At 39.7% G+C, this 23,415-nt stretch overlaps 1 protein-coding gene across 1 annotated transcript; it reads left to right on the top strand.

Annotated features, from left to right (window-relative positions):
* The first annotated feature begins 729 nt into the window (after nt 1–729).
* On the top strand, nt 730–22,641 carry LOC127193281 (nectin-1-like). The gene is made up of 6 exons (XM_051150557.1): nt 730–816; nt 4,379–4,391; nt 6,217–6,555; nt 8,008–8,304; nt 20,912–21,017; nt 22,518–22,641. Exons 1-6 carry the CDS (start codon nt 730–732, stop codon nt 22,639–22,641), a joined length of 966 nt encoding a protein of 321 aa, XP_051006514.1.
* The last annotated feature ends 774 nt before the right edge of the window (nt 22,642–23,415 follow it).

Below are 23,415 nucleotides of genomic sequence, written 5' to 3'. Positions count from 1 at the left end.
ATACACTTGTAGCAAAAGCTGTGGCCACATTTTGTCATGTACGCCTCCTCAATCATATCAAAACAGATGGGACTGAGAAGTCCCACTGAAGCCTGGAGGTTGGCTGGGTTCTGTGGAGTCAATAATACTACTGTGTGATGGAGAAGGAGCTTCAAATTGAGGCACTGTGCTTCCACTCTTTTAATATCCTCTTCCAAAACACTTAGTTCCTTCTGGATCTGTTCCAATTGCTGATGGTGACACGTCCAATGATTTCACTTTGAGATGTGCATTTGAAATAGCCCAGCTTGGATGTCAATGGAAGTATTCGGGTCTCTGTGTAACATCTATCCCCTTTAATAACATATCCCATTCTACTAACTTGTCCAGACAATTGTCTAAGTATCTTACAGGTAATTGGACCAGAGAATTTGAAATCCTACCAAAAGAATTGAGGACTTCAATTGTTCACATCAATTCTAAACCAGTTGACTTCCCCATGGCTACCAACCTTTCACATTGGATTGCTCAAGCCATGGGCCATCTCCGGGAATGGGCGGGCATGGAGGCATTGGGCCTGTGCCTCATTCTTATCGGCTGCTTAGCATTCTGGTTTATGTGCCGATTGCACATTCAACAACAAAGGACAAATGCCATGGTTGTCCAAGCTTTGCAGCCCTAGAGAATGGCCAATCTCCACAGATTTGGCTTGGTTATATGAAGGATCTATGAGCAGTCCCCCAGATCATCATGCTCAGGCTGCGAGGCTTAGCACTGCAGGGATGGAGCTGCGTGAAGACCAGCGTCATCCTGAGGAGCATGTTTGATTGCATACAGGTTAGTGTCCCAGACCCCGTCTCCAGGAAAAAGACACTGGGTTGGGTGTGGCCAAGCCAGACTCTCTGAGTGGGGTTTGGCTGGGCCATTACAATCTCCCATTTTGACAACTGGAGATCAGACCTCTACTCCTGCCTGTTGCGTTTTAAAATAAAAAAGAGGGAACTGTGGGAAGCTGAAGCTCCTGGCAACCTGCCAGGCAAGATGACTTGCAATTCTGCTCCTGGCTGGTAAACAAGTCCTTATTTGGGTTATGGGCCGTGCTTTGCTCTGATGTATGCACCCTGCCTTGTTGGGAACCAATTGGAGCTACCGACGTAAGAGCTGCTGATTGGGTGAGGCAGAGGATATAAGAGGGGCACTGGGGTGCACGAGAAGAAGCTTGCTGAAAAGGTTCCTGAATAAACTGCCTGGAGAAGAACTCTCAGGTCATGTCCTTATTTTCCGCTGGTCGGAAGGGTCGCGACACTCAGTCACAACCATAGGGGAGGGGAGTAAGGGGAAAATGGGAGGGAGGGAAGAATGGGAGGATACAACGGATGGGATAACCATTGAGATGTAACAAGAATAAATTAATAAAACATTTTTTAAAAAAAGAAACACTCAACTTCCTTAGTCATCAGAGAAATGCAAATCAAAACAACTCTTAGATTCCGTCTTACACCCATCAGAATGGCTAAGATCAAAAATTCAAGTGACACCACATGCTGGGGAGGATGTGGAGACAGAGGAACACTCTTTCATTGCTGGTGGGAATGCAAACTAGTACAGCCACTTTGGAAATCTATCTGGTGCTATCTCAGAAAACTGGGAATAGGACTTCCTCAAGCCCCAGCTATTCCACTCCTGGGAATATACCCAGAAGATGCTCCAGCACACAAGAAACTTTGCTCAACCATGTTCATAGCAGCCTTATTCATAATAGCCAGATCATGGAAACAGCCTGAGTGTCCCTCAGTAGAAGAATGGATAAAGAAACTGTGGTACATTTACACTATGGAATACTACTCAGCTATTAAAAGCAAGGAATTCCCGAAATTTGTAGACAAATGGATTGAGCTAGAAATGATCATAATGAGTGAGTTAACCCAGAAACAGAAAGACTCAAACAGTATATACTCACTTATATCTGCATACTAGCCCAAGGGATATGTCCCACGAAAGTCTTCACTTACCAGGAAACTGGAACAAAGGGGAGGACATCCTATTGGGACTCTAGATGAGAGAAGCATGGGAGTATAGCAAAATAGAAGGATCCAAAGGGTCCTAGAAACCTACAAGAAGAACATTATGATAGGCAGATTTGGGCCCAGGGGTCCCGCTCAAACTATGGCACCAGCCGAGGACAACACAGGCGGTAAACTTCAAACCCCTACCCAGATCTAGCCAATGGACAGGACATTCTCCACAGTTGAGTGGAGAGTGGGATACGACTTTCACACGTACTCTCGTGCCTCATATTTGACCATGCTCCCTGGAGGGGGAGACCTGGTGGCACTCAGAGGATGGATAGCAGGCTACCAAGAAGAGACTTGATACCCTATGAGCATATACAGGGGGAGGAAGTCCCCTTCAGGCACAGTCATAGGGGAGGGGAGTAAGGGGAAAATGGGAGGGAGGGAAGAATGGGAGGATACAAGGGATGGGATAACCATCGAGATGTAACAAGAAAAAATTAATTAAAAAATACAAAAAAATAATAAAAAATTAAAAAATTAAAAATAAAATAATAAAAGGAATTTGAGTGAGGAGTCTTGAGAGACTAAGTAGGTAAAAGTTAGCATTCTATAGGAGGACCCAAGTTCTGTCGCAAGCACGTATACCAGGAAGCTCACAAACACCTATAAATAAACTTCCAGAGGCTCCAAAAACCGTTTCTATCTCCTGGTGGTATATGCACTCAAGGACACATAGGACACATACCCCATGTCACAAATATAATTAAAAAAATTAATCTTTCAAAAATGAATTCAGGAGCAGAAACAAAAAATATGGTAAACTGAAAAGAGCGCCTGAAGTTTATTGTTAAAACTTCTGCTTAGTATGAGGAAGGGTCGTAGGTTCTATCTGTAGTAGCAAATAAGAAAGCCAAACAAACAAATAAATAAAATGCATAATGAGGAAGAGTTCTGTCATGAAATGGCTCTGAAAATAGTGGAGAAGAGAACTTGGGAATAAATGATGTGTACAGAATAAATAAAGCAGTACAGAAACTGTTGTGGAACCAGTAATGGACAGCTTGGTTCTTACTTTTTCTTGTTGTTACTAGCTTAGGTTTTCATGTGTGTTCTTTAGTCCTTCTCTGAAGGCAAGAACCAAGCTAACTGTGGATACTAAAATGTTTGTGGTAACTCATAACTGTCTGATGACCTCATGTTTTCATGTCTTCCAAAACTGTAAGGCAGGTAACATTAGCCCTTTTATACAGAAAAAAATGCTGAAGTGAGGAAAGTCCTAGATTGCCAGAAGACTACCATCCTACAGGTGAGACCCAGTAAAGCTTGAGCACAGAGCTGACTGGTGAGCACAGGCTTTCTTTAAACAATGAACATGCCTCATGCACTTGAGATCCTTGTGGTGCTTTTGTACAATTTAGATTCCCTGCATTTATTTTGAAAAATATTTGATACAAAGTTACTTATCATTTGATCATGAAGATGAAATGAGTGAAAGCCTTATGGCATAGTATGAGTAGGGTGCACCAAGGTGTGTAGTTGGGCTTTTAACCTCATATTTAAATAAAGCAGACACTAGGGGAAATGGATAGGGTTCAACAGCAGTGTTCAGACTTCTTTACTTTTACTTTCTATTCAGTGTTCTATTGCTGTGAAGAGACACCATGACCACAGCAACTCATAAAATAAAGCAATAATCTGTGGCTTGCTTACAGTTTCAGAGGTTTAGTCCATTACTCTCATGGTGGGAACATGGTGGCATGCAGGCAGACATGGGAGCTGAGAGTTCTCCATCTGGATCTACAGGCAGCAGGTAGAGGAGTGAGCCACTGGGTGTGGCTTGAGCATTTGAAACCCAATGTACCCCACCAGTACCACATTTCCTCCAACATAGATGGCACCTACTCCAACAAGGCCATACCGCCCAATCCCTCTCGCCATGTAGTGCCAGTCCCTGAGGGCCAAGCGTTCAAATATACAAAACTATGGGAGGCATTCTTATGGAAACCACATTTCACTCCTTGGACCCATTGGCTTGTAGCCATTTAATTCTGCAAATAAGTATTCATTCTAACTTCAAAAGTCTCCATATCCTATTATGGTCTCAACACTGTTTAAAAGTTCCAGGTTTCTTCTGAGATTCATGACAATCTATTAACTGTAACCCCCTCTAAAATAAAAATAAAAAACAGATCACAAACTTCCAGTATAAAATGCTACAGGTTATGCAGTGCCATTCCAAAAGGGAGGAAAAGGAGCATATTGAGAAAATACTGGATCCTCCAGGCAAACTCCAATTACTACATCTCCATGTCTAATGTTAAAGCTCTCTTCAGATCTACAACTCATTTCAGCTTTGTTGACTGAAACACTGTTCCCTCTCTTAGGGTGGTTCCATAGGTGAGCTTGAGATTTTCTTGGCGGGACAATGCTGGTACACATGTGTCACATCAACACCTTTCCTCGGCTGCAGAGGGAGATTCCATAACCATTTCTTGTATTCTTGACTCTAAAGCCAGAATCATGCAGCCGAATCTACCAAGTTATGCTGCTGGCTGAGATTGGAACTTGGTCTCCTTTTTCAAACATATTTCCACCATCTTTTTGTTGTCAATGGTTTCCTTCACTGCTTAAGCTTTTTTTTTTTTTTTTGACATTTTATTATGTTTCTTTTTAAACATATACATTTATATTATTACATGTGAATAAAATAAAATGCATATAGCAAGAAGAACCATGAGACAATGAGGTATTGGTAATCTCAGGGCATGACCCATAATAGCTAAGCTTCTAAATTATAGAAAGAAATTAAATAAAAGAGATTACCACTCCCTTTAGCATTTAGCATCAGGCTTTATCTTTAAATTTTTTTTATCCTCTTGAGCACTGAACTTAGCTTCATTAAACTTCATGGTGCTTCTTTTCTCCTCAAAATGTACATTTTTGTACTTTTCCTTGATCAGTTTGCTCCTTTTTCATTATATGTCTGTGGGAAAGTGGCCACTAATAACAAAGCAACACATTCAATTTTAGGCTGTCTTGGAATATCCTCTGGCAATACTATTAATCCGAAATTTAGTTTACAGAAAATTTTTAGGATAAGGGGGGATATAAGCCATATTTTTGCCAAAATGCCACACAAAGAGTCTCTAGGCCACTTCCTAAAATTCTCTTCTGAAACCCCTTGAGCCAGGCATTATATTATACATTGCTCTAAGCACCATTGCCTTCCATGTTCTGTGGCCATTGAGCTACACATAAAGCCTTCAACTGATCTTTTAGCCCTTTGATTAGGTTTATGAGTGGTCTCATTGCTTGTAGAGAACGTTATGCTCAGTGATAAGAGAACCACAATGGTTTCCACTGCATGCCCAACAGAATTCACACTCCCTTTAGCAGTGTATGTGTGAGGTGTATTGTTTCTGCACATTCTCAATCACACGTGACATGGTTTGCCTTTCATTTTAGATACTTGGTGTATATGTAGTCCTCAGTTTAACCCATATTTCCTTGATGAACAAGTTGAGTACCTTAAGTATATTAAAAAATCCAGGAATAATGGCTGCTTCAGGATACATATGTACATATATACATTAGAAATATGACATAATTTGGTCATATATAAATCCTCTATATGATTATAAATTAATCTTTGTATATATTTCTTTATGTTAATTAATTTGTAGTTTTTAACTTTTATCCTTACTATCTTTATTAGGTAATATGTGCCATAAATCACTTTAGAAACCAGATATTCAATGCTAAAGAAGATACTTTAATTCTCTCTGCTTTTTCTGTCTCTGTTTCTGTCTCTCTCTGTGTCTCTTTCTCTATCTTTCTGTGTCTCTCTCTGTCTCTGTCTCTGTCTCTCTCTCTCACTCTCTCGCTCTATCTATATCTATATCTCTCTGTCTCTCTGCCTCTCTCTCTCTTTTTCTTTCTCTCACTTTTGAGGATCAATGCAGGGCCTTAAATGTTCCAGACAATTGATAATGTTTATAGGATCTCCAGCATTTTTCCTTTTTAGTGAGACACAGTCTCAATTATATATGTATCATAGGTTGGTCTTGCTCCCTCAGTCTGGAGTGAGTCATTACACATGTCTCATTTGTCATTGAGCAGAAGTAACTAAGCCGGTAACCATAAGGCAGAGAGATAAGTCTTAATACACTACTCAGCAGAAATATGAACATATATGTCACTTAACACTGGACCTCATTTTCAGAGTCATCACAGAGGATAAAACATAACAATTATGAGACAGCTGTCCTGGGAGGAAACGTGACCATCTTCTGCAACTTGACAAGTCTGGCAAATGTTGAGCAAATCACCTGGCAGAAAATCCAAGGCCATTTGCCTCAAAATATTGGTACTTACAGCCATAAATACGGAGAAAAGATCCTCCCACCATATGTAAACAGGCTACACTGCAAGATCCTGGAACCCAGTGCCTCCTTCATAACTATCCGAAACCTGACATTTGAAGATGAAGCCTGCTACAAGTGTCTGTTTAACACTTTTCCACAAGGCAGCCATGGAGGACAAACATGCCTTAACATTTTAAGTATAAAATATTATCTATATAGGGGCCCAAAATGGGGGTAGATATATGGAGTTATAGCTTTTAAGAACGTTGTCCAGATAAACAAAGCTAGACAATGAGAAGCTGGTGGTGATGTGTCCAAGTTCGTTAGACAGGAGAAAAATAATGGAGGCCTGTAAAAATGCCTTTTATTTTCTTGAAGTAATTGTTAGCTCAGAGGCCTACTGCCTTCATCTGCTAACCTAGGCCTAGACCTGGCAATTTCTAGCCTGCATACAATCATATCTAAGCCTACAATGTTTTTAGCCTCTGAGATGTAGTGTTAAATAATCTTACACTTCTTAATCCTTCCTTAATTCTGGTTGGCTTGTTCAGCTAAGCTGTTCTAAGTCCAACTCCTCTCCAGACTGAATAATTTGACTGGCTTCTCTCAGCTTCTGACTGAATTGCTCTGTTCTGACTCATGCTAACTTGACAATCTGTTCTAATATTCTGGTACCTTCTCATTCTCTGGCCCATTCTGTCTTCACCTGTGTCTAACTTGTTCTCTCTCTGCAGCCTGTCTCTGTAACCATCCTGGTAAAACTGCCTCTAAATGCCATGAACTGAACTGCCATGAGATCAGCTCCACTGCTCTGTCTCTTAGCTCACTACCTCAACCAAACTGCCTCAACAGAACTCACCAGAACTCAGAGATCTGAATGCCTCTGTCTTCTGAATGCACCATTCCTGGACCCAAGTTTTTCTTTAGCTGAAATTTTAGTTATACAAAACTGACCTTGGACTCAGAGACCTGCTTGCTTGCTTGCTTCTGTCTCCTAAAATTAAAGTGTGTGTGTGTGTGTGTGTGTGTGTGTGTGTGTGTGTGTGTGTGTGTGTGTGTGTGTGTATTCCAGCAGGATCACATAGACCTAGAAGGTATTTGGATATGAACTCTTGCCAGAGCAGCCATGTTCTGAATTAAAATTCCTCTACAGAAGCCAAAGGAGATTGTATGTTCAGGCAGACTCTTTTCCCTCTTCTCATCATTTCTTTATATTATGTAGCACTGGCTTCCATTAAGAGGAGAAAACACAAGAAGAGTGTCAGAATGTTGTTATTAATGCCAGAAGATATGAATAAAGAGAGACAGCTGACAAGAACAAGGATAGGTGAACACTAAGAGAATTAGGCTTCTAAGTCTTCAAATAAGCAAAATGTCACAGGAATAGTGAGAACACCTGAGTTTCTCATGTCACTCTAAGTGTGGATTTCTGGCTTTGTATAATATAATTAACAGTTAATGGAAGTTGAGACAACAGTCTGTGAATGGAGGAAAGGTATTGGAAGCTTTATGACATGTGTGGTGAGGTATCCTATAGGGATATGTTTTAATCATTTAGGTGCCATAAAATTGGAGAAATGTCATCCTTTAAATCAGAAAATGTAATATGACTTGTTTTTATATTAATTTTGTTTTCTTCTCTGCCTCAGCTGTGTCTGACTTAGTAACTGAGCTCCAATCTGTTCCTGGCTCTGAAGATCTCCATAACCTTCAGTGCTCAGCTATGGGAAAGCCTGCCCCTGGAATCTCCATTTACCCCTCACAAGTCATAGTGCCCACAGAAGAGTACTTTGTTCAGAACCCCAATGCCACAGTGACTGTCACTAAAATCTACAACGTCTCCTTGAAAACTGTGAGATCCTTGGGTCTCTGGAACCTGGTTGTGTCTATGACTCACCCTCTAAAATATGAAGAAAAGTTAGTTCCTCTGCCAGTAAATCAAGAAAGTAAGTAAAAGTGACATTGAAATCTAGGGGACATTTGGTGCTGGGGAAATCTTTAGTCTGTAAAATGCTTACTATGAAAGCATGAAAACCCAAGTTTGAACCCCAGAACCCATATGAAAAGCCAGATGTGGTGTGTGTGCTTGTAATCCGAATGCTGGGCAAGAAAAATAAAGAAATATCTGATGTTCCTTGGCTAGCCATTGTAGAGTAATCAAGGACTACTGGGAGAGACACAAGTTGGACAACACTTCTTGCTGATCTCTGAATTACATAGTGCATATATTGACACACACACACATACACACACACACATATGCACCACACATGTGAGAGAGAGACAGACACATACAGAGAGAGACAGAGAGACAGAGAGCAGATATTTTTCAATTTAAAGATACATTATAAGAAATGATTGTATTAATCAACCAATTTTGACACTGCCCAGGGAAAGGTTGAGCCAGCTCTCCTGAGTGGTTGCCAAAGAGGGGTGGGGCCAACTCTCCCTTCTGCAGGCAAGGGGCAGGGCCAGCTCAGCACAGTGCCTCAGGTGGCAGTCCAGACAAGGGCTATCTACAGAGCCTTTGGTGGTAACTCAGGTACCTCAGGACATCAACACAGCCTACAGTTGTTATAGGAGCAGTGCATCCCACTCAGATCAGCATGTTCCCATGTGCCAACATTACCCTCAGATAATCTACATGGTCTCTCCAGTGGCAGCCCAGACCACAGACATCCACTTGCCCTTCAGTGGTAACTCGGGTCACCACCAAAGACCCCAGCTTCAAGAGGGTCACAGACCTAGATATGGCCACTGCTGTGTCCACCCTCATTACTGTTACTCTCCCTCAGTCTCCTTTCCAGGTTTTTTAGACTTTACCCACACTTATTCTTGTACAAACACCACACACACACACACACAGTGAGAGATGGGGTGTGGCTAGAATCCACTTATAGGTTTGTCAATCTGAGTTTGTTTTCACCTTGCTTAATGCTCATGCTTTGATTTTACTTTTTATTTACAACTGAATAATATGACATTGTATGTACCACAATTTTATTATTCATTTACCTATTGATGGCATCTAGTCTGTGAATATGGCAGCAATGAGCATCAGCGGCAGAACCTGGAGTCTTTAGGGAATATCCCAAGAGTGCACAGCTGGATCATTTAAAAACTGTCTTTTTCATTTCTTGCCAAGCTTCCAAACCAATTTTCATAGTATTTGTATTAATTTACCCCCACTAATAGCAGTGAGTGAACATTCCTCTTTCCCCCACATCCTCTTGAATATCTGTTGTCAATTTTCTTCTTTATAGTCCTCTAACTGGGGTGAGGTGGTGTCTCGATGTAGTTTTAATTTGTGTTTCCCTGAAGACTGGGAACACTTAGTGTTTTTTGAAATACTTACTGGAGGGCTGGAAAGATGGCTCAGTGATTAAGAGCACTGGCTATTCTTCCTGAGGAAGGAATTGAATTCTTAACATCTACATGCTAGCTAACATCCTCTCTGTAATTCCAACTCTGGGAGACATGAGTGATTCTGGATGAGCTTTGGGGTTCCAAGAGCTCAAGCCAGGCTCAGGTGCTTTCCCTTCCTGCTACTTTTGGACTTGGATGTAAGCACTCAACCCTTCCAGTATCGTGTCTGCCTGTCTGGTACCTACTCCCCACCATGATGATAATGGACTAAGCCTCTGAAACTGTAAGAAAGCCACAGTTAAATGACTTCTTATATAAGAGTTGCTGTGACCGTGGCATCTCTTCACAGCAATGGAACAGTAACTAAGACTATCACAAACAACACAAATTTAATTGACATAAGTTCTAGAAAAAAAGGATAGGAAATCCAAGTCTGGAGGCCTTGAATGTAAGGTAACTGTAGTGTAATACAGTTCTGGTCACTGATTGGAAGGCCTTGCATGACAGGGTGCACCATGAGAACAAAAGGAAGTTGAAAATCCCCTGTGCCAGTGATGCTATCACAATAACTCATTCCCATAACAATAATCTCCGACGACTCACAGGTGACTTCCACCATGACCTAAGCATGTCTTGAAGATTGCACCTTTTTTTTAAAGTTGGAAAATAACTTTATTTGTTCTAAGGAGAAGTCCAGAGTCCCATGAGAACTTCTGAAACCACTTCATGGTGCCAACAGCCTTAGTGACCTTGAGCACATCTTGATATTGTTGCATTGGTGATTAAATTTCCTCTTTATGTTAAATTTTAAGTTACCATACAGAGAACTAGACTTCATCAGAGCATTCCTGTGTGTGTGTGTGTGTGTTTATACCTTATTCTAATTTGTCTCCCTCCTTCATTGCCCTGTCCCAGTTGCCTTTGTGTGTCCTTCATCAGTTCCAGCACTATGAGGTCTAGTGTCTCACTTAGATCCATTCCACTTGGGATCTTAGGGTTTGCTAAACTTCTTTATTCAGGGAAAGAGGAGTGAGCACTGAAGCCAGAAGCCTTGTGAATGCTCAAGAACTGTGATGGACATAGACCTAGAGTCTTCTCTCTCTCTCTCTCTCTCTCTCTCTCTCTCTCTCTCTCTCTCTCTCTCTCTCTCTCTCTCTCCCTCCCTCCCCCTCTTTGACTCTCTCTTCCTCTCTCTTTCTCCCTCCCTCCAATCCTCTCTCTATCTCCCTCTCTATCTCCCTCCCTTTCTCTTTCTTTCTTTTTTACTTCTTTCTTCTTTCTTTCTTTCTTTCTTTCTTTCTTTCTTTCTTTCTTATCTTATCTTATTGAGTTGCCCAGGTTGTCCTTAAACTCTCTCTACTCGCTCTGTAGCCCAGACTAGATTTCAACTTTCAGTCTTCCTACCCCAACCTCCCAAGTGGTTTGAATGACAGTCCTGTTCCACTGATCCAGCCTTTCTAAATATCTTCAGTCTGAAGGCAACAAATTTTCATTACCTTTGGAGGAACAATGACTCCTATCTCTTCAAAGATGACTGATATCCAATCTTCTCATAGTCTTCCCCATGCCTGAAACACTACAATGAATTTTATTACCTATCTAACATTAAAATCATTACATTTACTTTTATCAGAGACTCTACTAGTTACCTTTCTGTGGGTACCTTTCTTTGTTACTTCCCTATAAGGGTCTTCAGATGTAGTGTTTCACTCTCTTAACTTCATGATTTATGCTGGCTGTTGTGTGAAAGAACTTGCCATGAGTATTATAGACATAAATGAGCCTTCAAATTTGCTAACAACTTTATTTCTATGTCACTTATACAATGTGCAACTAACTCACCAGAAGTATAGAAGTCAATAACTTTTAATACACTTTTAAAATTACAGTTATCAGTAAATCCATCATAGAATATCTTTATGAGTTTTCATGGGAAAGACACATAGTCTTTGTTGCAGTTAATTGTATCTGTATGGCCTAGGATGCCAATAACTGACACAATGAGACTGAAATATAATTCAAAGCTGCAAGCACTACACTGGACAGAACCAAAACTGCTACTAATGTACTGGTAAACTAAAACTAAACTAAACTAATCCTATGTTCTCATAACCTACTATATCCCAAGAACTTGTCAATCTGATGGTCCTTGGTTAGCTTCTCTCCATCAACTCCCACTGTCAACTGTCAGTCCAACTGTCAACCCTCTCCAGGCTCTTCCTACCTCACATGGAAGCTCCACTACCCACTTCCTGTCCTTCTGACCAGCTGATTGACTAAACAGCACTTTATTGACAACTGCTACATTCACTCAAGGCATTCCTCCACAGTCTTTTTCTCCCCCTTGGCACATTTTTTTTTTAATTTAAATAGAACTTACCCTATTAAAGTGTATGATTTAAAGTTTGTTGGTATTTTCTACGTACTTTGCAAAATCACTTATGTCTATTTAGAAAACACTTGGAAATGAGTGCCCTGCTAATGCTCCTGGTAGCCACTAACTTATATTTTTATGCTGATGAATTTATCTATTGTGGTTACTTCATATAAATGCAATATTAGTATATGCTGCTATTTGTGTGTGACTTATTTCATGTATCAGAGTCTTTAAGGTTCAACCATGTGGTGACATGTATAAATACTTCAATTTTTATATGAATGAAAAATATTCTACGGTCCAAATATACCACACTTCATTTATCTATGCTTCAGTTGGCAGGCATTTGGATTTTTTGACTGCTGTGAAAATCCCTCTTGAGCATTTGTGCGCAAGGTTTTACATACACATATATTTCCAGTGTCCTGGTAATAATATATCCATAAGTGGATTTGTGGGTTATTTGGTAAATTAAATCTTCAGTGGTTTCAAGAGATGCCAGTGGTCAAGCTTTTTTAAGTTCCCAACAGCCATGAACGTCTGTTTGTTTTTTGTCTGCATCCTGCTAATACTTGTTATTCTGCTTTCAAAACTGACTTTACTCTCCATAGCAGTAGGTATGACCGGTGAGTATCTCAGTGTGGTACTCCATGCCTTTATCTATCAAATCCTCATTCCTCACATTGAACAAGCTAAGAAACTATCATGTGTCTCATATGTATGTGTCATATGCGTGAAATTACATATGAACTTTTGTAGTGAATAATGGTTCTTATAATATCTTCCTCCAAAGGACATTTGCTTTTGCTGTGTCTAAGTGTTTATGGTAGGCATCATTTCCTCACTCCATCTAGAAATACATAGGAATAAGGCACAGTGCATGCTTGCCATGGGCAAGTCTCTGGGCTTGATCTATACCATTGGGGAAAATGAAAAGAATAGAAATAGTTTAAAATATGCCCCAGTCTTAGAGAAACCAGTGCTCTTTCTGCTTAGGTCTTCTCTCCTAGTGTGTAACTATGGAGATCTAAGCCTGAGAGAGACACCACAGTTCTTTGCCCTGGCAAATATTTGCCTTCAGTTTTTATTGTTCAACTTGATGTTGACATTTCTGCTCAGCTTTCAACAGCTCTGTTTTAACTTTGAATTTTAAATTGATATTTGTGTTACATGAAATCTGTTTCTCATCGCCAACCTTGTCACCTGGATGCTTCCTTTTACTAGATCTAGACCCTCTACACTCGTTATGATTTTGTAAATCTTTGATTTTTTTTTTAAAAAGGCTTAAACAATAATTTATTCAGATTTTCTTAAAATTCATAAAACAAAGCTTGGGTCCAAATTAATTAGGTCTCTTGGAATCAAAGTAGCCTTTGTTATATAATTTCACACCATCCAACAAGCTATGGGCTTGTCTACAAATTTTTGTTACCACATTCCCCATTAATGTGCTTTGAGCCTCTATTTGCAGCAATAGAAGACCCTTGCTTTCATTCTTCATAAGACTCTTAGATACTCTGTGGAAGGAGGGGCTTAATTATTAACCATCTTCCATCTCTTCCTCTTTTTGTTAATTATTTATTCACTTATACAGCCTTGTCTTAGCTACCTCTCCCCTCTCCTCCCAGTCCCACCTTCCCTTCCTCTTCCCTCACCCACTCCCTTATTCCTTGGAAAAGAAGAGTCCCCCCACTCACCCATCCCAGCTCATCAAGTTGCATCAGGACTGAACATGTCCTCTTCCCCTGTGGCCTGGCAAGGCAATCCTGCCAGGGGGAAGTGATCAAAAAGCAGGCAACAGAGTCCACGTCAGAGACAGCCCCTGTTCCCATTACTAGGGGACCCACATGAAGCCTGAGCTGCCCATCTGCTACATTGTAGAGGGAGCCTAGGTCCAGTCCAAGCATGCTTCTCCTTCTTCTTCTTCTTCTTCTTCTTCTTCTTCTTCTTCTTCTTCTTCTTCTTCTTCTTCTCCTCCTCCTCCTCCTCCTCCTCCTCCTCCTCCTCCTCCTCCTCCTCCTCCTCCTCCCTCTTCTTTGGCTTTTTGAGACAGGATTTCCTCTATGTTATCTTGGCTGTCCTGGACTCGCTTTGTAGACCAGATTGGCCTCGAACTCACAGCGATCCTCCTGCCTCTGCCTCCAGAGTGCTGGGATTAAAGGCATGCATCACCACGCCACGCATGGTTCTTGGTTGCTCCTTCAGTCTCCACAAGCCCCTCTGGGCCCTGGTAAGTTGGCTCTGTTGGTCTTCTTGTGGAGCTCCTATCCATTTCTTCCTCTTGACAAGTGGTAGAAATTCCATTCCTAGACTAAAGTTTGGCTTTATTGTCATAAATAAAAGGAATAGCACTCCCCAGGACAGAACAGCCTCAAGATTCTGTCTTTTTAAGAAAACAGTCCTAGAAAGGAAGGCAGTGCCTTTGAAACTGCGATGTTTGCAGGTGGTGAGCTAGCAGGAGCACAGTAACTTTTCAGAGCAGCTCGGCTAAGGAAAACACTGATGGCCTGGGCTACAACAGGCTGCCGACAGAACCCAGGATCCCCTACAGACACAGCCCCAGCCTGATCCCCACAACCACCCCACCCCCAGCCCCGCCACAGTTACAACTTCCCAGAAAGTCCTGCTAGGGCTGACAGAGAAATAGGGAAGTGTGCAGCCAGATGCAGTTCCCATGAAAATTAGCAGCAAGGACACTGCAACTATACAAGGTGTGTTAGCAAACACACGTGGTCCATAGTCCAGCCAGCAGAGAGGCTCCAGCTCATGCTATTAGGATCAGGCTTGGTCTTTTAAGAATGAGTCTGTTCCCAGATCTTGTGAGCTTTCTCACTTGGGAAAAAACTTCTCAGGGGCACAATAGGTAGTTCACCAGCAGGCGGGGGCGCAGATGTTCACAGAGACTCAGCTCCTAGTCAAACTCTGCAGGCAAATTCCAGCTACAAACAACTTAATACCTAAATTGTCACTTATAAGATTATTTTTAAATCACTGGTATAGAATTTTGTATATAGATGCAAAATAAGTTTAAGTGTAGATACAGTGGTATAGAATTCAAATGTAAGATTATTCTTCACACACATTTTATATATATGTATGCATGTATGCATGTGTGCACGCACACACACACACACATACATATATATATTTCTATTACAATATGAAGCATTGCACCCATATAGCTCAATTATAATACAAGGTTTACTTCCAATATTTTGAAAGTGCTATTGGAGGCTGTTTAGGACAAATAAGTTATATGAGTTAATTGTTAGTTGATCAAATCTTGTCATGTCAATTACTAGTCTACTTTTATCACAAGAATATACACCTTAGGTTCAACAGATAGATGTGATTCTATAGAAAGATGAGGTGGGATAGTTAGATAAGGTCTTAAAAACCCTCAGAGGCATGCAGAATATGGCATTTAAAGATGTTTTTTATTACTTTAAATATTCACTGACAATGAGACAGGTTAACTCCTGGCAACACCCAGCCTACCTCAAAGAGAATGATGAGCATCAAAGAACCTCCTTATGGAGATGTCTTCAAATGTGGCAAACAAGCCACTGGGAAAAATGTCCTGGTTTCTACCACAAACAAAATTCTACCTAAAAAAGAGCAAGCTTGGATGCAGGCAGAGTCAACGGCCAAACTCTGCCAAGACAGGGTAAGCAAGTCCTCAATAGTTCCTGCCTCACAAATATGTCTGTCAGATATATTGGGCCAGAAGGCTGAAGAAGATGCTCCAACGTTATAGAGAGTTTTGGGTGACTGTTCAGATAGAAAACGGTCTCTGTTATCTTCTCATTTGAAAAGCTACTAACCTGTACTCCCAGCATATTCAGATAATCAAGTTTCTTCCTTCTCAAGTCTCTGATGAAGTTGAAGACCAGGGAGCTTAGTTTTACAATGAAGTTTAGTTGTTTAAGGGTTAAGATGTTTTTAGATCTAATTAGATGTTTTAAGTTGATAATGACAAGATATGATGGAGATTAATTTACTTTCAGAATTTTAGAAGCACCAAGATAGGAAAGATGTTTTCTTCAAGGCTGCCAAGTACAAATAGCCAAAACACTAAAAATGTAACATTTATATAATTCCTGATTGTGTCATGGTTTTTCTTGCTATAGGTAGTTCATTGTATAAATATATATGTAAAAATAAAAATGTTTAATTAATAAAAATAAAATAAACCAAAAAATAAATTAATTAATTAAATTAAAACACATACGCACACGCACATGCACACACACGCAGGCATAGATGGAGACACCTTTTCCAAGTGAGCTGAAAGACAGAATGGAATCAACTGCCGCAATGTTCTGAGTTTAACAACAGAGGGAGACAGAGAACACACCAAGGAAATCCAGCCTGGCAAAACTTCTAACCAGGTAAAAAGGGTTTAAAATTGCGTTTTGGCTGGTGCCATAGTTTGAGTGGGACCCCTGGGCCCAAATCTGCCTATCATAATGTTCTTCTTGTAGGTTTCTAGGACCCTCTGGATCCTTCTACTTTGCCATTCTCCCATGCTTCTCTCATCTAGAGTCCCAATAGGATGTCCTCCCCTTTGTCCCAGTTTCCTGGTAAGTGAAGACTTTCATGGGACATGCCCCTTGGGCTAGTATGCAGATATAAGTGAGTATATACCATTTGAGTCTTTCTGCTTCTGGGTTAACTCACTCATTATGATCATTTCTAGCTCAATCCATTTGTCCATAAATTTTGGGAATTCCTTGTTTTTAATAGCTGAGTAGTATTCCATAGTGTAAATGTACCACAGTTTCTTTATCCATTCTTCTACTGAGGGACACTACAGGCTGTAAACTTCAAACCCCTATCCAGATATAGCCAATGGACAGGACATTCTCCACAGTTGAATGGAGAGTGGGGTATGACTTTCACACATACTCTGGTGCCTCATATTTGATCATGTCCCCTGGAGTGGGAGACCTGGTGGCACTCAGAAGAAGGATAGCAGGTTACCAAGAAGAGACTTGATACCCTATGAGCATATACAGGGTGAGGAGGTCCTCCTCAGTCACAGTCATAGAGGAGGGGAGTAAGGGGAAAATGGGAGGGAGGGAAGAATGGGAGGATACAAGGGATGGGATAACCACTGAGATGTAACAAGAATAAATTAATAGAAACAAAAAACATAAAAACAAAAATTCAAAAAATAAAATAAAATAAAATTGTGTTTTAATGTCAAGAGAAAAAGTAACTGAATATAAAACATCATAGATACATATAAATATTTTTAAATAGATAATTTAAAAGAAATTAGACACATTAAAAATAAAAAGCACAATAATAGAGCCTTTTAACTTTATGTTATTTTAAATGGTTCAAAGGTAGGAATAAAAGAGAAGTGCCTGAATTGAAACAGACACAATACTGGTTAGGATTATTATCATGTTGGCATTGCTCATTCCTGCTGTAGTAATCATATTTTTTTTTCTATGCCTTCCCAAAGAAGGAGGTTTTCAAGAAACAGCAGAGGAAGAAAAATGAAATATGAAGGCATGCTTTAGAGGGGAAAGTAAAAAAATGAAACTAAAAAGACAGAATGAAAAATGCTATGATGGCAGAGATACAATCACAAGATAGGCATAAAAAAAGGACACAGGCCTTGGAAGGGGAATTTTAAAAATTAATAAATAAATAATGAAAAATAAATTAAGGTATGAGAGAATGCTAAGGATGAAAATCACAAAAGCCAACCCGAGGTTGTTAGAAACACACCTTAGTTTAACTGGTTAGTGTACACCAAATGCCAGCAGACGCTGAGCATCCACAAGCTTCTGAAGAACGTGAGGTGCACCCCGTGGATGTGCTGGATTTGAGAACATTTCAGGGAACTGTCACTAATTTTGGAATGCGTTCACCATTCGTAAACCAAATCTTAAATTGGGGGGGGGCAATACAAAATGGAAAAATCTCCCAAGATTAGAAATATATGATAAGAGCGATATTAGAACCTGGTCCACAGTTACAGCAACTTTTATGGTGGAGAGAAGAGGCTAGGGAAACAGCACAAAGAAATAGGCCCATAGGTATCAATATTTCTCAAGATTAGCTGCCAGCTGAAGGTCAGTATGCTGAAGTACAGATGCAAGTGCCATATGCTGAAGAAAGCCTTGGCATTATGTCTTGCGTGGCAGCTTTAAATGACTGGACAAGGTTGAAGAAACAGGAAAAATACTTGAACTATTCCCTCAGGTTATTCAGGGCCCAAAGGAAGCATTCACTGACAATTCCCAAAGATTGACTTCAGCTGTAGATAGAAAGATATCAGATCTACTAGATAGGAAGGCACTAATCGAATCTTTGCCTTTTGAAAATGCTAACACTGAATGCAAAGAGGTGATCAGGCCTTTAAGGGCAAGATCAGCACAATAGATAAAAAGATTGAAAACATGGTTGTTATAGTTGTTATTAGATCTGGCTACACAGACAAGTGCATCCTCATGAACAATGAACAGCATTGTATAAACTTTGCCCCCCCCCCAAATTAATAAAAAGGCTGGACAGCCTGTAACTGGACAGACAAGGTAGGCAAGGCTTTGTTTCCCAGGCTTGGAGTCTCAGGTAGGAACCATGAGGCTAGACAAAGAGGAAGAAGAGAGAGAAAGGACATGACCTGAAGGAGAAGATGCAGCCCAGACAGGATCAGTTTTTGCAAGTAACTCAGGCCATGTGGCTGGGACATAGTCAGACTACCTTGGAAAACTAGCTGCCCAGTTACTGTGCTTAAGCTTGTTAAATATATCAAGAACTCTCTGTCTCAATTATTTCAGGCTGAGCCAGGTTTTTAAAAAACCTACTGAATTAATAAATTTTCTACAATAACGAATAACTTCATGACAGAAATATCTTCTGCCAATCCATTAATCCAAAGCTCGTCAAATCAATCTTGGGTAGATTTTTAGGACAGGGGCAAAAGCAGCCACATTCTCTTCCAAAATATCACAATAATCACCTCCTAATATTCTTCTCCTCTGAAACGTCTTAATCTTTGGCAAAATATGGTGCCTCATATAGTGACTAACTAAGAATTCAGCAAAAGCAAAACTGCTTTCACTATTCTCTAAAGTCAAGAAAAAATAGTCTTCGCCCTCTTCACTTAAGCGGGGGATTTAAGACAACAGTGGATCTATTACACTGTAGGGAAATGCTCTAAATTCTTTTGTTCCATAGCCCAGATTTTAGTTACTATCCTATCAGGAAATATGCCACTTTGATATATGAACAAATTATTTGGAATAACAAATACTTGTATGAAATAGAGTCTTCAACTGGATTGCTACTGATCATCAAAGCTTTTACATTGCTTTAATATCCACGATTTCTTCTTTTCTTCATATTATCTTGGAGACTGCATAAACATTTTCTTCAACTTCTTTTCATGGAATTTTTTTTTCTTCTTTTGAGAACCAAGTTTTTAATTTAAAGTTTCCCTTTTCAACTTAACATGAACGTTGCTCATTCTATGAATTAAGTTGTGTATGTGGCCATTTCGTACATGTATATGATGCCTCTCATTCCTTTCTGTCCTCTTCTCCTTTCTTATCCCCCTCCCATTCTTGTCACCTCACTCCCATGCCTCTTCTCCCCACTACTCACTCTCCCAGGTTCATGACAGTTTTTTTTTTCTTTCCTTGTGATTCCCTCAGTTTAACGCAGGCCATACGTGGCCATGTCCACTAGAGTCTGTAGGGTCACCAGTGGAGGGAGACACAACTGAAGGCAAGGTTGACCACTTTCCCTGGATGTATCAGTAGGAGATGATAATTCAGCAGTGAAGGGTGGGGAGTCCTGAGCCCCTGTTCTACCCAGGCCTGGCTGTCTATGTGCGAAAATCATTTGTTCTTTCAAAGGTTTTTCTTAATTAGTTATTTTAAGGAAGTTTTTCTTTTCAGTTGTATCTGGAAATAATAACCTGAAAGTCTTCTATCACTTTCTCTTTCACCAATTGTCTTCCTCCTTCACCTTAGAAGCTCTTTCTTCTGCTCAGGTCACGCATTTTCTAAGTCTGTGTCCTCACAAGCTCTTGGCACCAAAGGCCATGTCAATAATCTTGCTGTTTTTTATTTAAAAGTTCTTATTTTAGTGCTATTTTTTAAGAAGTCTCAAAAAATGAGAGGTAAGTACTCGTGTTATGTTTGTTTCTTGAAACTGAAGTTGACCAGCTCCTTTTTCTGGTCAATATTTCCAACTCATAAAAATTGATTTTATAAATTAAATGCCATGCATTTCTTCTATAAATATATTGGCTGAATAATTATGACTAATTTTAATTATTTATTAAATCTCAGTTGTCAATACAAAGTAATTTCTCAATTCAGAATAATGTTCTTCCTTGATTATATCTATATTAAATATTAGGGATGTGGATTCCTGCTTCTCGTGAAATTTCATGTGTAGTTTTCTGCTTTGTAGAAATTGGCTTCAGAAAACAGTTTATATTTCAGATTAAAATTTTCCATGTTCAATCTCTTCCACTTATCTACAATGGCTATGGAGTATTTTATTTAAAAAAAAAATAGTAACACCAGTTAGAACTGTATATGTGCAGTCAAAGGTAAAGTCATTATGCCTTCCTGAAAGGCTTGCACTTTCCTAATTTTATCCAAGGAAGAAGAACTACTATCTAGAATCGTACTTTTCATTCCATGGCAATGAGAAAGCATCATATAGAGTAAATTTGAATGTCAAGTAAGCTTAGCAAGTCAAAAAATGCTACAAATTAAAGGCTCCAAGATGGCAGTGCAATATAGCCAGAGAAATGTGTTCTGGTTTGTGTTTTTCAGGTACCAGGAATCCTTGTTCAAATTGGAAGACAACTGCAATTTTATTCATCATTTTGTTGTTCATTTCATTTGGGGCCAGTCTCTATATTAATTTCAAAAAGAAAAGGTAAGCTCTATATGATACATGATGTGACAGAGAAACTAGCTTCAGTTGAGATGGTTGGGAGTATTATTTCTTTTTAAATTATAGGTGTTATGGAAAATTCATCCTGAGGAGAGCAGTAAAGAAAAATGTGTTTCCAAATACTGCAGTCTCAGAAATAGGATGGTTATAAGTGTAGACTGTTGGCCAGTACTTCATATGTATGGTGAATTGAGTGTACTTTTTATTTTAAGAAAGAAAAATTGTTTATTTTTATTTTACGTACATGTATTTTTCCTGTCTGTTTCTGTATGTTACATGTGTGTCTGGTGCCTGTAGAGGCAGGAAGAGAGTGTTAAAACCGGAGTTACAGACAGTTAAGAAACCTCCATATGGGTGCTGGGAACTGAACCAGGATCCTCTGAACAAGCAACAAATTCTCTTAACTGCTGAGCTATCTCTCCAGCCCAAGTTGAAGATTCTTTATTGAGGAGAAGAAAGCCCAAAAACCAGAGTAATAGGTGGGAGAGACGCAGAGAGAGGGAGAGAGAGAGACAGAGAGAGAGAGAGAGAGAGAGAGAGAGAGAGAGAGAGAGAGAGAGAGAGAGAGAGAGAGAGAGAGAGAGAAAGGAAGAAAGAAAGACAGGGACAGAGAGGTAGATACTGGAAACTTGAAATAGGTCCAACTGAAGCATAAGGTGAAGTGGAGATCTTAATTTATAGCATTAATATAATAACATGGCCACCCACTGATCCAGCCCCCTGGTAGACAGCAATGCATGATGGGAAGATAAACGGAAATAAAATACTAGGCAATGACAGTAAAAACTATAGACATAATTGTTAATGTGTGATTTGTTTTGCTGTCATTATATAGTCTTTACATTTAAAACCCTTTGGGGGTTTTGTTCTGCACCATCTTAACCGAAGGAAATGTATAAGGCAGAGAAACTTAAGAATCTGGTCTATAGTCTAGAATGCTCTCTCAGTGGGATATGGAAGAGATGCCTTAGAAGACAAGAAGGAAGGAGCGTTATGAAGAGACCGCTGCATTAGTCAGGATGACAGGTACCTAGAGTCAAGAGATAGGAGGGATTAAAGCTATATTCAGGATGGAAAGATTTCCTGAGTGACAGGTGTGGAGAAAGAGTGAGAGGAAGGCCTTATCTTACTCAAGGTAAGCATTTAGTATTAAAGAAAACTTGGACAAATATGTGAAAGAACAACCTTTGCAGGGAGAATTAAGAATACCATTTTAAAACTTTCATTTTTAAAGTGTCTATTTTATACCCCAGGGAGTATGTTAGTTAAGTATCCACATGTAAACTTGGCATTTGTGGAGCAAATGATAAGTTTTGGAACACAGGATATGATCCCTATGGAGAAGGATTATAAATTATTGCTTTCACAACTTTGGGGGGGGGACGACAATAACTGACATCCCGCTCTTACAATGTGCTGCCATGAGTGGAAGGTTTGGTCACTGTCCCGCTTATTTCTGTAACAGTGTCATGGTATCTCTAGGTCAGAGAACATCCCTGAACCATCATCAACCCAGATGCTTAACCCGCCATCAACACTGGTGCGCACACCATCACCATCAGAGACCGAGAATGTAGGGAGACAACGTTGTCAGACAGAGATATAATTGGTAGTATGTGGAGCTTTGTGTGTATGTGTCACTATATCTTTAAGAAGTTTTAAAAATTTGATCATGCACTGACTAGCACCGATTATCATTTTAGAAATAAATGAAGGCAAGTATTTTTTTTTTCAACACATAATTCTATTCAAGGAAGCGGTAAATTCAAGTGAGGTTTTATTTACATTAATGCCTATAAAATTTTTTTGAAATTAAATTTAGGTTTAACTGACACATAATAATTATGTATAATAACTATGGAATGCCATGTATATTCTGATAGCCAGTTAAACATATCTGATTGCTCAGACACTTATCATTTCCTTAGGACCAAAACTTTTCAAATCTTTTCTGCCTAGTTTTAAAAATATACAGCACATTGTCATTATCCATAATTACGCAACTGGGCAGTAGCACAAAAGTCTCATTTCTGTCTAACTATAACTTAGTCCTGACCAACCTCTCCTCATCCATGCTACCCTCTAGTAGCCCAGCCTCTAGTAACTACCATTCTACTCTATGACATAGCTTTTTTATTCCTTATCTGCACCAGATTATCATGTACCTGTATTTTTTTTAACTTGACACCATGAATCCCAAGTTCCACCCATATTGTTGCAAATGGCAGAATTTCCTTTTTTTATGGCCAAATAATACTCATGCAAGTGTGTGTGCCATATTGTTTTGCGCTGCTCATCAGTTCTAGACAGATAGTTGCTTTATTTCCCATCTGCTGTGAACAGTGTGACAGAGCGCATGGATGTCCAGGCGTCTCCATAA

This window comes from Acomys russatus, chromosome 8 (genome assembly GCF_903995435.1).
Source record: "Acomys russatus chromosome 8, mAcoRus1.1, whole genome shotgun sequence".
Classification (NCBI taxonomy): Eukaryota; Metazoa; Chordata; class Mammalia; order Rodentia; family Muridae; genus Acomys; species Acomys russatus.
The sequence above is the reverse complement of the archived record's forward strand: the minus strand, read 5'-3'. Positions and strand labels throughout refer to the sequence as shown.